This window comes from Myzus persicae, unplaced genomic scaffold, assembly GCF_001856785.1.
Source record: "Myzus persicae strain clone G006 unplaced genomic scaffold, MPER_G0061.0, whole genome shotgun sequence".
Lineage (NCBI taxonomy): Eukaryota > Metazoa > Arthropoda > Insecta > Hemiptera > Aphididae > Myzus > Myzus persicae.
This window is the reverse complement of record NW_019101416.1, coordinates 456,170-474,124: the sequence shown is the minus strand read 5'-3', so window position 1 is coordinate 474,124 and position 17,955 is coordinate 456,170. Positions and strand designations below refer to the sequence as shown.

Here is a 17,955-nt window from a genome sequence, read left to right as displayed (position 1 = left end):
CACGCTCGGTATATTATGAATCACACCCTGTATATATAATAATATAATATAATATACGGCCGTTGTTTCGCAACGGTCGACAATCGCATTTCGAAACGTATTACCAGCCGGAATGGGTTTTTTTCTGCTCTGAGAGGAAAACGGAGTGTGCACGGACCGTCGGAACGGGGTAACGCGAGTTTCATTTATTTTTCACGCTATATTTTTCGCGCTCGACGATTATATTCGCATGGGACGCGATGCGCGTAAAACTTTTGGCACGTTTGCAGCGGGCGTTGTATTATTATATTTTACAATATATTATTATTATTATTATTCGGTGTACAATGCGTATTTATATAAATTGTATAAAACATGTGTGTGTTTGCACCTTGCACATGTCGAGTAAACAACAATATAATTACACGCGTCTCTTGTCATGCGCGTTGTCCGGTTTATTATTGTGTTATTATATTTTACACGCAACCCCTTTCGTTGTTTTTCTTACGGATATACTTTCGTCGACTGTGTAAAAGTAAAAAAAAATTGCATCATTGTAGTTAAAGTTATTATTATTGTTTTCGTCTCCGTTTAGTGGGCCAACTTCACCGACATCCCGCCATCCCGGGTAGTCTGATACGACTTCCGTGAGAACCGTAGATTCGGCCGAGAAGCGAATGACATGTATTTTGCACAGAATTTTGTTTTATTTAATCCCAGCAAATAATATGGAAATTTAAATATCAATAATTCGACTTTCGGAGAAAATGGGTATGCCGGTATGTATTTAATCGAAACCAAACAATTGAACATGGTCTGCTTAAATAGTTTTTTTTTTTTTGTGATACTCGGATAATAATAAAACATTTTTTTGTAGGTATGTGTCTACATTGTATGAAATACCTTATATAACATTATATTTCAGTAACAGTTTTTTTTTTAAATCACTTATTTTAAGTATAGAAGTTTCTAAAATATATGAATAACAGTGTAAATAATTATTATTTAATACTTAATAGTGACTTAAATGTGTAATATAATACAATTAATAAAATTGTTTTGAACATAATTAACAACATATCATAACATATATATACTATACAAACAATGATGATAATTTTGATCAATTGTTTTAAACATTGCTCTAACATTTTTCAACGTTTTCACCAAACGAAATCAAACAACTTTTATATTATAATGATATTTAAATGCAGTAGCCGGGTACCTATATTTATTTTGTTTAATTAATTCCATAAATTTCCATCACTCGAATCACTCGATGGTGTATAATATTCAATCAGGTCAAACAAAAACAACTCTCGCCGAACAATATAATACACCTAAATTTAAAAAAAAAACAATAACAATAGTAAACTGAAATCCTATTGATGTGGTATAATCAGTAATTAATATGTATTTTTACCTGTCCGAAACCTGTCTAATTAACCATTCACGAACATTCGAAATTCTATTATGTTTAAGTTATTGTATCAAGCATAATATATATTATTATATATATTAATGTATACGTGAAGTCAGGATAATATATATATATATATTATGTTGTTACCTGTTGCAAAACATAAACATTATTAGAATTAAAACTATTAACTAGGTTAAGAAAACATTAATGTAATATGCAACAAAATTTAGTACCTATTAAGTCTTAGTCAGTAAGTTTTAATAGACTATAAAACAAGACGTAGCAAAGTAGAAACAAGGTTAAGCTATATTATATTATAAGATGTAATGGGAATGGACAAAAGTTGGTTCATAACCTTCATTGTTAAAATGTAACACTTGTAAAGCTAATAACCTGTGTAGTTGATGCTTAACCAATAAAGGAAAAAAAATGGGTTTTTCAGCGGTTGTCGCTTGATGCGGCCACTGTAGGACAAAACAGTGATAAATGATAATGTATAAGTATTTTAATTGAGTGTGTTTATTTAGAGTAATGTTCAGAAGCAAATTTATGAATTCCAATATAGTTTGTACATTGTACGTTAAAACATATTTTATAGTTTTCATTTTCACACCATGTCATTATAAACATATAATTTAAACATTTTAGTTAATTTCCTATTATAATATTATAAGGTCTTTATTTTATCGCAATAATCAATGTATATAATATAGGTACAAATTATTTTTTTTTTAATTCAAATTTTTATTTACAATTTTTATTACGTATTACAGGTACAATTACTGTCAATGATTAAATAATATGCCCAGTAAAAAAATAAAAATGACATGAGGTTCACATGTTTAGAGAAAAATCCATTGATATAACTCTAGATAATTTATAAATACTTAAAATATATAAAATACCAAATTGTTTAATTCTTAGTTAACGTTATAAGACAAAATGTTGAACGTAGGTTCTATTATAATTTATTTTATTAGGCACTTATTTATATAACTTTAAGCACTGTACCTATAGTAAAAATTAAAATTAAAAAATTACAAATAAAAAAAAAATTTTAACTAAAATTACACCCTATTCATTTAAATGTTTTAGTAAGTTCGAGATACTTGATTAATACATGTTATTAAGTGTTATAAAACCCGTCTAGGTCTCGTCCTAACATCGATATAATAATGCTTTAAATAATGATATTATCCAAACAAAAAATTATAAAAAAAAAGTAAATACTTACAATTATACTTAAAATACAATAGTATTGCTTGTAGATAGGTGTCATGTAGAAAACGTACACAGAATAATATTTTATGAAAATTGTTTTCAGTCGCCAACATCAGCTGTGATAATACGAAAGAATGTATGTTGACTAACGATGTAGTATTGTAATAAGAATTTTATCTTATCTCTTTTTTGTGTCTAAAAAAATTCTATGTTTTATGAAATTATAACACGTTTAACAATTGTGTACAAATGACGTTTAATAATATATTATAGCGATCGGAATAATACTCTAATAACATGCACTTGTCTGGGAGTGGGACACTTAGGTATATAATATTATAAAACCGTATAAAACAGACTGACGTTAGTTCAGATAAACATTATACATAGGTACCTAGTATAGAATCGTGTCAGTAAAATTAAATTTTTTTAGACTACCGAGTACCAACAGATTAAGGCTTTATGCATTTCAGTGAATGCTCTTCGTGTAATGTACCTACTGTGTAACATCTAATAGTATCCGAGTTTAAATAAAAATGGTACTCTCGCAAATTATTTTATAACATAGGTTCTGCATTTATTTACATGTTTTAAATAATTTGTTACGCCATTTTTGTTTTTTGGATTATTAACATGGTACCTATTATAGTAGTACCACGTCTACCCATTAAGAAGACAAAAAAAAAAACAATGAATGGCTGTGTAATATTTTATTATTATAATAATATACCTACTCTACAATTTAATTATAAGGGACTGTTAATTATATGAGCTCCTAAAAAATAATATATGTTTGTACATTTTATTGTATGTTTTAAATTGTAATTCATTACACAAGTTTTTTTTATACGCCTTTATGCTTTTTAATATTGAATCGTTACATTTTTCAGACATTTATATTAAAATACATATAAAAATGTATAATATGTCGATACAATATAGGTTTTATAGTTGAATTGTTTTATTGTTTTATTTTGGTTGACAAAAATAAATAATGGGTCTTATCAGGAATGTAATAAATATTCCGTGAAATAATAATAATAATAATAATAATAATTAGTGACAACATGAATTGTTTTACATTGCTTGCATTACAAATATTATCATAATAATGATATTGTCTATCAATCATACACAAAAATTAATTTAGGTATTTGATATTATATTGTCTACCTACCTATGGAATACCGGAATTATAGACACAATGACAGCAATGTACCAATTTTGCCTGTACAGTACGCCGTGCATCATAACATTATTGTTTGGGTTCACTAATATCATTCCTATGACTTACCTGCCGAAAAAAAACCCTCTCACGACTGCTGTTTTCCTACTAAGTAATATTGGCAGCGATGTTCCTCATAATATTATTACAGTGATATAGTTAAAATTTTAAAAGCTTGTTTGAGGTAAACAAGTAGATCTAAGGTTGTTGAATCAAAAATTAAACGAGTTTGAGCCAATTTTGTTTTACCGAGTATAGTGTAAAGTGTATACACAAAATAGGTAGGTACATTTAACTATTAAAGTAGTTGGATATAATATTTTGATAATTTTGCAATTGCTATTTTTAATAACATCATATCAAATGTGAATTATTTTGTATTTATATCAAGAAAATTAATAATTGAAATAAAATGTTAACTATTGACAGTACATTTTTTTCATAGGTATGTTCAGCAGTACGTATTCAAATAGAACGGCAAGGAGCGCCCATTGAGAGGGGGAAGGCAAAAGAGGACTTGTCCTTCTAGAAAATAATAAAATAAGCACCAAAAAATGATGTATGGTTTGAATCCATATTCCATATTATACTGATTTCATATTTAATAGAGTAAGTGATATCATAAGCTTTTGCATAATGCTTTTCACATAATCAGTGAACCAATTATTTTATGTCCGTACAGAATTATATGTCTTGGAATCTAGTTTCATTTTTCTCCCTCCCCTAAAAAATACCCTATGGGCGCCTAAAAGAAAGGATAGGTAGTCTCGTTTATTAAAATTTCCGATTTACAAATATAATTTATTCAATGATAATTTGCACTAAAAACGTATTTGTTTAGTTAATAATTATAATAGTAACAACTAATAATATTATGTATACCTACCTAGTTTAATAAAGTGTGAAATAACTATAGTAAGTATTGCAATTTGTAATTCAAATGTTAACTATTTTAAACTAATTTTCCAACAGAAATAGGAAGTACTGATTTAACGCTAGCGGAGTTGCATGTAGGTGCCTATACCTATAACCTATACCACATTGAGTTCCTAATACAAAATAAAATTACATTTAACTTTAATTCATGATTTTATGACGTTTAAAAAAAATTGTGTGACCTGCAATAACTAATCGTCCGTCCAACAATCTGTAACATTAATATTCAATTTTATGCATCGGTATCACTTTATAGGTCCGTATTTCACGATCATAATAATATTCTAGTACAAATCAAATTTTAGACAAATACATAACAGAAGAATACAGTAGATTCTAGTCACTCGTCATTGTAAACCACCGATGTCGACTCAAATATGTCGATGTTTTCTATGAAAACCAAAAATGTTCAAATAATGCTTCGATATTGTCGTTAGCTCGCAACCGGTTTGATATTTTATGCAATAAAAATGCTGGACGGCACACATACTTGCATCATCTTTATCTGCGACTTTTTTCCACCTCAAGAATGTCCGTGAAGTTAGCCGCCCAAAATTGTCGAACCAATTTCATATTTGGTCATTCTTTAGTAAGTCATTAGTAAGTATTTGTAAGCACAAATTCAGAATTTGTAAGTCAACAACTTTCGGATTATCCCTGAAAGTTTGCTAGCCGGGTCACTTCAACTTTTTGAAATTTTTTTTCCACCCTCTCATTGTGGTCCATTAGTATGTATTTGTAAGCGATAATTCATTTTTTTATTTTATTTTTATAATTTTTTTATTTTATATTTATTTTTTTATTTTGTATTATCGCTTACAAATACTTACTAATGGACCTCAATGAGTGGGTGGAAAAAAAATTTCAAAAAGTTGAAGTGATCCGGCTAGCAAACTTTCAGGGATAATCCGAAAGTTGTTGACTTACAAATTCTGAATTTGTGCTTACAAATACTTACTAATGACTTACTAAAGAATGACCAAATATGAAATTGGTTCGACAATTTTGGGCGGCTAATTTCAAGGACATACCTCAAGACCTAAATGCCTTGTCGCCACAACAGTTTTAGATTTTTTGTGTATCAGGTGAATTTTTGTAGAAATTAGGAACAAACATAATATTACTTTTACTAGGTAGCTAGTAAAAACTTACATAATATGAACGGTTTTATCTGGTGTTCTGTGTATAGTAACTTACATAATATTGTGTGATATTATGTACCTATGATATTAACCGATAATATGTTCCATGTAGATAAAAACTTACATGTTATGTCATTTTACATCTTACGTAAGAATACAAGACAAAAAAAAACAAAAATATTATTTATTGAATATAAACTCTATTTAAGGATTTGCGAGAAAACACTTGAACTTACCATTTCCTAGATAATAATTTAGTTAACAATCATTTATTTTTATTTAATTAAATAAAAAGTCTAGTATCATTGTAGATATACAATATTATTTATTTTTAAAAATGTAATTAATATATTTTAACACAAGTACAAAATATTACTGATGACCAGTACAGTTATAGTTTTCAGCAGTTTCAGTGGCTGTTAACAAATAATATTCTTACAATTTTTTTTTTCATATAAAAATCCAATTATTACATTTAAACATATTTTTTCAATTATTTGTTAAAGATGAATAAAAAAAAATCACATCAACACAAGCATTGCATATAAAAAAAAGCATTCAATCTGAACCAAACATTCAGCTACAATAAAATATAAATTCACATAACTCATGATTCATATACATTTGGTTGAGAATACATAAGAGATTGTCATTAAGATAACTACAATTAATAAACAATCCACTATTGATCATATTATAACTATCTTATAACATTATAGTAACAAACATTGTGAAAATGCATTAAGTATTGACAATAACATGCTTATTTTTACAATAATTAGACTTAAAAAATCAACAGACACCTCACAGTCAAGGATAATTTAAGAATAAGGACTTAAATTAACTATAAAGTATCGTATTAAGTATAGCAAAAATTATATGCGTTTATCAGTCTCTAATTATATTATATTTAAGTTTGGAAAATTTTTGAGTGACGTGCATTCGTTCATGATTGGCTACAGCTGAAGCACTTTTTAGTTCCATTCCACAATAGCTGCACTGGAAATTCACTGAACCTTTCGTTTTAGTATGATAGAAATTATAATGAACTTTTGCCCTGTCTTCCATCAAAAACATTTTGCTGCACACACCACATCTATACTTTTTTGGTAAGTCATCGTGTTGTATCTCGTCGTGGTCTAACAAATCACAGAACCTTGAAAAAGTCTTATTGCACAAGTGGCATATATAAGGCGACCTCTTTGATGTCCTCAACGTTGGGGTCTCTGATAATTCTTTATTTTTTTTAGTTGGATGTGTTAGCTTTACATGTTCCTGTAGGTCAGAGACAGTTAGAAATATTTTGTTGCATTTATTACATTCGGTTTTTTTATTTAAATCACGGTGTCTAGCTACTGAATGCTCTTTTAAGTGTACAAATTCATCAAATTGTGCACTACAGTAATAACATTGAAATTTTTCATCCATATCCTCAATGGTTTGCTTATTTTTAGATTCAGTATAGTTCATCTGAAAAATAAAATTAATAATATTGTCAGTTATAAAAACAATATTTTCATTAAAATAATACTACAAAAAAATAGAGAGGTCAAGATAAATAAAATTTTACAAAAATCTTAATATTTGTATATGTTAGTTATTACTATTATCAGATATGGGGTATTAGCAGAAAATTCTACATATTACGACATTATTAAATTTAACACTGCTGAAATTATTTATTTTTAGTTAATACAAGTAAGGATATAATCAGGGCTGTGACACCATGTGGTTTGGCTGAATTTGGCAATTGTGGCCTTGAGACTTTCACAAACCCTGAGTACAAATTCCAGTTAAGCATAATTTAACATCTTTCACATATTATGCTGAATGACACCAATAAATGGCATCATAATATACTTTATTATTCAACACATTATACATTTTTCCCAGACATAATAAGAAAATAAGAAAATGTCATAATATTCATAATTGTTAATAAAAAACCATCATCTTGAAATAATACACTTGATTCTACATTTATAACAGAGTATCACATTATAAATTTAATTATTGTGAATATTATTTATGATTCACAAACTTTTACACATATTTTACCTTTAGTGATGGAGATTTGTTGTGGAATACCTCTAAATATTCATCACACTGGATAAAGTCATCATCAATAAATGTTGACTGAATGTCCATAGTTTCATCTCTGTCAAGTTTAGAATTTAAATCTACAATATCTTGGTGAACTTCACTGACATGCATTAACAGCTCGTATTCACTAGCAAAAAGATTGTCGCAAGATATACAGCAATGGTAATCCACTTCATCGACTAAGTCTAACATATCATTTGTGATTGACATTGGCTAAAAATCAAACAGTTTTTCAAACGCAGTTCTAGATACATTTAGGGAAGAAATTAACAGACTTACCTCTCCTTCAACAAAATCAGAGTTGGAATCGATTTCCTTTAGAGCCTCTTCGCTTTGTTTTTTGAACATGACCCAATCTTGTACGCGGTCATAGCACTCGTTGCATATGTGTTTTGGGCCAATAGAATCCTTGGTGATCTACAATGACGCAAAACGCATGATCAAGGTAATGAAAAGAAAAATAATGAAATAAAAACGACAGCAGATATCAAATGATCGATACCTCTAGTCACTGGGTACCTTGATTTGCAAACAGTTCATCACGTCTCTGGCCAAATCTGGGTCGGAAGCCATGAAGATCGGGAATGACGACTGAGTGGCACGCAAACAGAATCTGCAGAACAAAAAATCGTCGTTGTCGGTGTCCATATCGCAGTGGGTGAGCAAGAATTCGTCACCGTGTGAAAAACAATCGAACCGCGCGATGCCGTCATAACACGTCGACGATCATTGTCGTAAGTTGAAACTTCGAAAGACCTGATTGACAGATTCCCCTATTCTAGATAGAAAACAGCAGTGATAACAAAGTAGAATAAAATAATATAAAACTGTATTTTATGTTAAAATAATTATGAAGGTAGGTAATAAATATTAATGAATTTTACCGTCGTAAGTCGTAATCAAACGGTCTTAATCAGACGTCTGGCACACTGACCATGGGGCATGGGCCATTGGCCCGTGATGTTATCAATAAAAAAGGAGAAAGATGGTCTAAAGGCGGGGCTAAGGCCACTAAAGATAGAGAGGATACCATTATTATCATTTGTCAGTGTTTCACAGCTATATTATAATCATATATTTTTATATTTTTCTACTAATTAAAAAGTTGGTGAGATCCACTAAACTTGTTCTGTCTTTGGTGGGTTATACATTCATGGATAACAGGAGTAGTTCATATTTTCACATTCACATTTGACATTTCTGATTTCTAGTTTCTAATTTCGAACAGAGTATACTGACTTCCGAGTGACCAATTATAGACTAAAGCATCATGGCATCATGCAATTCATACATAGAGTAATTACTCTAGAGTCTGGACTCTGGAGTCTAGACACGGACTAAGATAGTACTATCTTTAATCGTGCCCTAGGGTATCATACGATATTTTTTTTAAATAGTTTATTTCCTATATAATGGTGATAACGTATAGTTCTTCCTGAGTTGGCACTACCAACGTGCCGTTGTTGGCAGCACCGGACTTATCTCGCCGCTTCTCGTATCTATTCTCCACCTTATCGTTTTTTTTTTTTTTTACCCATCTTATTATTATTTTTATTATTTTTATTTTCATTTCTCACTCGTATTTCTTTTCCCGCTGCGTTCACGCGGAAAGTCTTCGGAGGTCCAAAGTTTTCAATTCCGAAGTCGTTTACCGGCCGCTCTATATTTAGCACTTTGGTCTCCGAACGACAGCCATCACTGTTCGATAAAAGACTTTGGAGAAGACACTGTTACGCACCCATTGATTTCATGTAAGTAGACACATTTATTTTGTATGGCTAACACGTAGACGTCGTGACTAGACGCTAAACCATATTATTCTATTTGTTAGACGTACAATATTATGATACGCGTAACTATAGGGCACGTTGTCACTGGGCTTGTCGCTACTAGTGTGATTTTTTTTTTTGTTTCAATTATTTTATGTCACTGTCAAGGAACATCTACCATATAGTCGCACCTATTTCAGAAGAAAATCTTTTTTTTTAATTCTCACCTACCTAGCTATGTGTAATCTAATTACTATCTGTATGTGCACCTTGTTCATGCAAACTTTTAATGTCTACTCAATGGTATTTTTTTGTGCACAGGAACTTTTTGGCACTCTTTCGTTTTACCTAACCTTCTAAACACCACTTTGCAAAGTATGTACTTATATTGTTACTGTCTGCCAACAACCACATTTTATTTCCTTACAAAGATGATAAAATGTTATGTACTTTTTTTCTTACTTGACTTTTATATATTTGTTATGCTTAACTTGACTTTTATATGTTTGTTATGCTTAACATGTCTATTATTAGACTATTCCTGAAATTAAATACTTGACCACTCATCAACGCCTGCTATAGAACTCCAATAATACTTGGAACAATTATTTAATAATTGGTTTGTTTTGTATGATTCAAAATATTAAAATTAATTTGGTTAAACCTATCTACCTAGTGTAACATTTTTATTTGAATATAAACCATTGATTTGATTAATCATAATGTAGGAAAAGTTTTTTGTAAAATACTGATTAAATATGTTGACATATATTAAATGGTGTTGATAAGATTGTAGGTAGGTATATAAAAAAACTTGATTTGACTTGAAAATATTATGTGTTATTGAAGTTTTATTTAGTTTTTTTAGTTTTTTAGCATTATTATCTCAATGACTGAAATAACCCTTACCTATAGAAATATTCTTAAATAGAAAACTATTTATTATACTTTTTATATTTCAACCTCTAGGTATTCAAATACTATTCCAAAAAGAATTATACTCTCCCTAAAAGTACATCTTTTCAGCTGAAGTGTTAATAGTCCAGAAAACTGTTTAATGAATAAACCATCCTTCCTGAAAAAAAAAATATTTTAATATTTTAATCATCACTCAAGTTTTTGTACTTTTGTTATACCTCAGTAGCCTATAGGCAATGTTGTATTAATTTTATGCAGCATTATGACATCATTATAGCCTATGAGTATTCCATTCATATTAAATTAATCATTATTTTTTAACCTTGTCACTTATAATAAATCATTTTTACATTTTGAACTATACCTAGTATACCTACTTATTCATGTAAACTTAAATAATACTGAAACTTCTCTCCTATTTTGGTAATGATTGAAATATCAACATTTGTATTGGTACGTAATTCCATATGTAAACTATTATTTTCAACAACCTTGATAATCTAAACTAAATTATTATTTAACAATTCAATTATCTTAAGCCATTGAATGTTACGTTATGTAGATTCTAAGTTAGGGAATCAAATGCCTATATATTATCTATTATTATTATTTATTACAAAATATATCAGCATTTTATTCAGTTCAAAGGTAAATGCTATTATCTCTTATTAAAATATCAAATATTATAACCTATTGTAACATAAAACATATTGCTCTGAGCTAAAATTCTCATTGTTATATTATCAATATTATGTTTCATTTTGATATATTTAATGTTTAAAATTTAACTAACTATAATTTTATCCAAATATAAATAAAAACAGTTTTTTGCTCATTTTATTTATATTAGGTACATTATATATATATATTTATTTTTTTTATCATATAATTATTAACAGTTAGGTGATTTACTGTACATACATTCAAAACAGAGAATGAGGCCACAATTTTGTAGGTATTCCTATTCTGAATTTTGTTTTATACATTTTGCTTTAATTTGTATAGTTTGTAGGTTGTACCTAACTAGGTACTTTAGAATTAATTGTTTCAAAATCATATGCTATTCCGTATAAATTATATTAACAGTTAATTACTCTCATTATTAATGGTGTCTTCAGTCATAATTATTTTATTTACATAATAAATCTCATTTTAATTTTTAAATGCTACTAAACCTTGTTAAATTACAAATACATTTAAATAAATGTTATGTTTGTTTAATGATACATTTTAAAATAAAATCTGCACCAATGAACAATCACAATTTTTCATTGATTGACAATTTTGCTTTTTTACATAGCTTTAGGTAAATCAAAACAAATTTTATGTAATTTTTATTATCTTAGTATTACATAATTACAATTACTGTTCAGTTTTATATTTTTATTTCTTTTAAGGAGCAGAGTTTTTCATAAATTAAATATATTCAATACCCATAGTTAAGTATAATTATTATTTCAGCTACTATACAGAGTGTCCCGTGAGGTTTTACTCATTGCCATATCTCCTGAAATAATGTAGATATCATAATTTTGGTTTTTTATTAAGACTCCCAGAGATAAGCACTACAAATAATTCATGTTTTAATTTTTTTTTTATGTTTCGTTAAAAAAGTTAAAGAATAAATTTTTTTATTAATTATTTAAAAAAAATTGAAAATAGCCATTTTTTAGAGTTCATTTTTCTAAAAATATTGATGTTTCAACATTTTAATTTTATTAAATTCCTGATTTTTAATCAATTTTTTAGTTAATAGTTAAAACAGCAAAAAACCGGGTTGTGGTACGGGCGGCGAGTCCCCCTCTACGGCTAATGGGTATATCCTCACGGGACACTGTATAATACTGTACAATATAGGAACATAGAGCGTAATTTTAATTATATTGAATTGTTACTTGTGAAATGTGTTAAATGTTCTTATACTGTTTCATATCAATGTTAAGTTAGGTTCAGAGGCTGGTGTTGTCGGATCAGGAACTGGTACCTTCGAGTTTTTATGATTCCTGTTCAAGATTTTGGAAAATTTAATTTAAGGGTTCTGGTTCTGCATTTTTCAGCTCTGAACAAAAGTAATAATAGTTATAAAAACCTAAGCACTTATTATAGACGGTCAATTGTGCACAGGGGACAGATGTAAATACCAAATAATCATTGTAAAACAAGATTTTCATTTATTTAAAAATATGGATTTTGGTTCAGATTATTTGCAAATATTTAATTTTGTTTCTGGCTCCAGTCCCCAGTTCTGATTATGTGTTTGAAGTTATATTCTTTAATTTATGTACATTAACTACCTAAGTAATAATAATGAAAAACTAAAAATATTACGTTGTTGTTTTTTACATTCAATTGTTTTTAATTTTAATTATAGATTCTGTAGACTAAATTCTTTTGTTTGCAATTTGAAAATAGTATCAATTAAAATATTGGTATTTTGGTTTATTCAAAGATCTGTCTTGTTGTTATGATGTACTATTAATTTAATTTCATATAATACTATATTTTTATTTTATTAATTAATTAAATATCCTTTAATCAAGACAAAAGTTTTTATATTATGTTATCAAAACAATTTTTGTTTTTAAATATGCTATTGATAATTTGTTTATTTAAACACATGTGTTTTTCATAAACATGAATGCCCCAATCATATTAGTAACATAGATAGGTTATCTGTATTGTGCATTGACAGCAATATCCCACTTATTTAAACTAAACATGAGAACATTTAAAACAAGTATATTTGGTACTAAAAAACTAAAAACTATTGTGAACATAACATACACTATATTGCATATTATAATTACAAATTATTACATAGTTTGTGACAGTATCATAACATTTTTTTCTGTTTCCATGAATATTAAATATTTTAAAAAATTCACTATATAGTTCATAAAAAAACAATAAAAAATACTTACTTGGTACTTTCTATTTACACCTGTTAAATTATATTTAATAACAATTTGAGTTAGTACAGCTAATATATATTTTTTACTGTACATTTTTAATCATTCATATATATATATATACATTATATAATATAATATCATACACTAAATTAAAGTTCAAAATACTTGTGGTAGTTATTTATTTTATTTTAATTTTGATATTTATATTTTAGGTATGGATGATAATATGATTATGAATATGACATCATAATGGTTGAAGAACAATGTGTAAAAAGTAATAAATCAATAAAAATGCAAGCTGTGGCTCTCAGAACATCGAGATCAATCTCAAATGAGGAATGTACTACTAGACAAAAATCTGATGTTGGAAGAGCAGCACGTAAAGCTAAACGTATACGATTCCTAGTTAATGGTGATCGATTTTGTAAAGGTAATTTTTAAAATTAATATTATCACTTAACTATAAAAATATGGTTTCTAAAAGAGACAATATTTTTAATGAATAAATATAGTGATTAATTAAGCATCACTTAAGTACCGTTATATTGATGATATTTAGTGGTATAATACAGATTTATGCTTATCATTGACATTATTATATTTTAGAATTATTTTAATTAATAATTTATTATCATTAATATAATTTTTTCTGTTGGTTTTAGGTGTTGTGGTAGCAGTAACTCATGAACGATATCGCTCCTTTGACAGTCTATTAGCAGAACTATCAAACATGCTATCAGAGAACAAGCACCTACCTAGTGGTGTAAGGGCATTATTTTCAACAGATGGTCATAAAATATCTCAACTAGATGATCTCGAAGATGGAAAATTTTATATCTGTTCTGGTGGCAATAATGCCATAAAAAAATTAGACTATGCCGCTCTGAACAATGTAAAACCATCTCGGTCTTTGACCAAACTACAATCCACCCATACAGTTTTAAGCAGCCCGAGTAAACAACCATATCTTAATATTATAAGGCCTAAAATTATATTTGTGGTGAGAAGTGGTACCCGACCTAGAAAAATAATCAGAATGTTATTGAACAAACGCAATTCTCCTTCATTTGAACATATTCTTACACTAATAACAGAATCAATAAAATTAGATACTGGTGCCGTCCGTAAAGTATATGTATCATCTGGATGTCAAATAACACAACTAGAACAATTTTTTGAGCCTGATGATTTGTTCTTTGCTTACGGTTCTGAACGAATATCTCAAGATGATTTGAAATTAGACTTTGAAGAAATGAAAACTGTACAATCCCACAAACGTGGACTGAGAAGACCAGCCAATGAACTGAAAAATGGCACACATTGTATGGACGAAAGTGGTAAGAGAGTACCTCAGTTACCAAAAACCACTAAAGCGAATCGGAGCATAACCAGTTCTATACCTACCAAAGTTCTAAACAGGTATATGATTATATCAAATAAATTGGGAGTTATAAACAATTAGGAAAAATGTAAATACAATAAAATTACCATTAATAATTTTTTTTTCTAATACAACCAGAGCTATTAGAAATAAAATTAAAAGATCCAATAATTGTTATTTTTCTATGCAAACAATATTGTATTTACACTTGTCCCAAATGTTTATATAACCTTACAAGTTGAATTTATTTAATGGTATATTTAACACTATTTCATTGAGTTAAATTTAAAATTGATTCAAATTGTTTTGGCCTTACTAGAATTTTGTCTAGACAAACTGGTGTTAAAATAAAATATACCGATTATGTTGATAAATTTACATTTTACATAATAATTTTATATGTTACAGTCAATCAGTTAGGTTAATCAAGACTTCTCATTGTCATGCCATTGCTTATATAATATTTCTGTTAACTCTTATTGCTAATTTTGTTTGGAAGTAATTTTTAATGATTGATATTCTCTCTATACTCTGTACCACAAGAGAACATGCCATGCAATTACGAGGATTAGTCAGCACTGCACATCCCCTATCAAATTCTCAATAGTTATAGTTAGCGTGCGATTGTAGCAGTGCTGCTCAACATTAACAGCAATCTATTACATTTGTCTTGTGCTCTAAAGTTGGTCATCATCAGTGAAGTGTATTTGCATGGGTGTAATGCAATGGGCTTAGTCACTATACCAACCTCATTCTACATGCATAGAACCAACATGTTCTCTCTTGGAATAGAGTATAGGATTTCCATTAGTTTACCTGTTAATAATATCACTATTTTCATGGTTTATAAATACTGTTGGTACTTGTAAATCATTATTTATGGTAGCAGTATTTAAGATAAACGCCATTACAAAGTTTAATCATAAAAAAATGTAATACTTATGAAAAAAATGAACTAAAATAACCAAAACTACCAGTCATATTTACAAATCCTTTTTTAACCTTAAATTAAAAATCTATATTGATGTTTAATATTTATTTTATCTATAAATTTTAGTCAATTTATGAACTATATCAATATTGATTATTGTCATGACTTGCCTTAACATAATTTTCTATACTACAGTATTTTACTGTAACATACATTTTCAAAAAGTTTTTAATTATATCTTAAACAAACCACTTTTTGTTTATAAAATATTAATTATGTTACTATTTTACAAGTAGATCACAAATATTTTATATTAATATAATCTATTTTTTTTTTTTTTTTACATAAATAGGTACACTATTGGTGATCGACTTGGTGATGGTAATTTTGCTGTAGTTTATCGGTGTTTTGACAAACGAAATAATTCTGAATATGCATTGAAAGTAATTAAAAAAATAGAAGTCCCTCAAATGAGTCAAATGATTGAAAATGAGCTTTCAATATTGAAAAGTATAAGCCATCCAAATATTATTAATTTAATATCTGACCTAGTGACGAACACTGATGTATACCTCATCACAGAATTAGTTAGTGGTGGTGACCTATTTGAAGCTATTGCTAGGTGCACAGACTTTTCTGAGCGTGATATTCGATTGATGACGAGAAATTTGGCTTCAGCTTTGGCATACCTTCATGGATTAGACATTGTACATAGAGATGTGAAACCAGAAAATCTTCTAGTTGAATATGATATTAACGGTCATGTATTGCACTTAAAACTGGCAGACTTTGGTTTATCTCAAAAAGTCACCGAACCACTGTACATGGTATGTGGTACTCCCACTTATGTATCCCCAGAAATCCTTACTCAAGATGGTTATGGAGTGAAAATTGATATTTGGGCTGCTGGAGTGATACTATACATACTTTTGTGTGGATTTCCACCATTTGTCAGTGAAAATAACATTCAAGAAGATTTGTTCAATGACATCCTTAGCGGGACATATGGTTTTCCAGAACCTTATTGGGATAATGTGTCTGAAGAAGCTAAAGATTTGGTTTGCTCAATGTTACAGTCCAATCCAAGTTTGAGATTTTCTGCTGAAGATGTTCTCGATCATCCATGGTGTGATGAATTTGAATTGTGATGAATACTTCCAAACATTTGTTTTTTTGTTGCCATTATATGTAACTGGCTAATTAAAATTATTATTGTTCCATTATAATAATAATAAAATGCAATTAGACTTGTGTAACTGTTTCAATTTTTGAATTATTATTATATTTAATGCATAATTATTTTATTTTACTTTGTTTAGTGATCTAGCATTAAGCAATTTTAAGGCAATGTATTTAGACATTGATCAACTATTTATATGTATTAATTAATAGTATGTAAATGAAGCCAAAATAATTAGACTCTTCCTATTTGGTATTACAATTAAAAATTAAAGTGATACTATTATAATTATTTTCTTTTTTTTAATAAATAACATATATGATGAATTCTAGTTTAGTAAACTGTTTTTATTTTTTTCTGATCTCCGAAACCGTTGGACGTATATTACCAAGTCTTCTGTTTATATATTATAAATGTATACTAGTATAAATTATTTTAGTGATGAAAAATAATTTGTTGGTATTCATTATTATTATTATAAAAACAATAATTTATATGGAGTTGATTATTATAGTAATTTATTTTACCATTAGTAATATGGTATAATTAGGCAATAGCTTGAGAGGACACTACACCCACATGTGATGTATCCTTCTTACTAATGTACAACATACTAAAAACTGTTTTGCAAGGACAATTTTTTTAATTTAATTACTTAAAAATTATTGGTTAGTGGTGTGCATTAAAATACACTATGAGGCTCATTTAGCGTCGTTCTGGCTGATGTGCGTAATCCCACCAGAGGTCCATATATGCGTATACCTAGGTACCTATTGGATATTACCTATACGCACATACCTATTTAATTACAAAGTCGCATTAGAGTCGGTTATTT

At 28.3% G+C, this 17,955-nt stretch overlaps 1 protein-coding gene, 1 long non-coding RNA gene and 1 pseudogene across 2 annotated transcripts; 1 reads left to right on the top strand and 2 right to left on the bottom strand.

The window, feature by feature from the left end:
- Window positions 1-1,043: 1,043 nt before the first annotated feature.
- On the bottom strand, window positions 1,044-2,839 carry LOC111029011. Its single transcript, XR_002603962.1, has 3 exons — window positions 2,637-2,839; window positions 1,403-1,549; window positions 1,044-1,319 (listed from the first exon to the last, which is right to left on the bottom strand). It is a non-coding gene; the product is annotated as an uncharacterized LOC111029011 (long non-coding RNA).
- Window positions 2,840-6,234: 3,395 nt separating this feature from the next.
- On the bottom strand, window positions 6,235-8,907 carry LOC111029020 (annotated as a pseudogene).
- A 630-nt stretch (window positions 8,908-9,537) lies between these two features.
- On the top strand, window positions 9,538-17,447 carry LOC111029016 (serine/threonine-protein kinase GD17699). Its single transcript, XM_022307837.1, has 4 exons — window positions 9,538-9,780; window positions 13,841-14,058; window positions 14,291-15,047; window positions 16,293-17,447. The coding sequence occupies exons 2-4, from the start codon at window positions 13,878-13,880 to the stop codon at window positions 17,086-17,088; spliced, it is 1,734 nt and encodes a 577-aa protein (XP_022163529.1). The 5' UTR covers window positions 9,538-9,780; window positions 13,841-13,877; the 3' UTR covers window positions 17,089-17,447.
- Window positions 17,448-17,955: the final 508 nt, after the last annotated feature.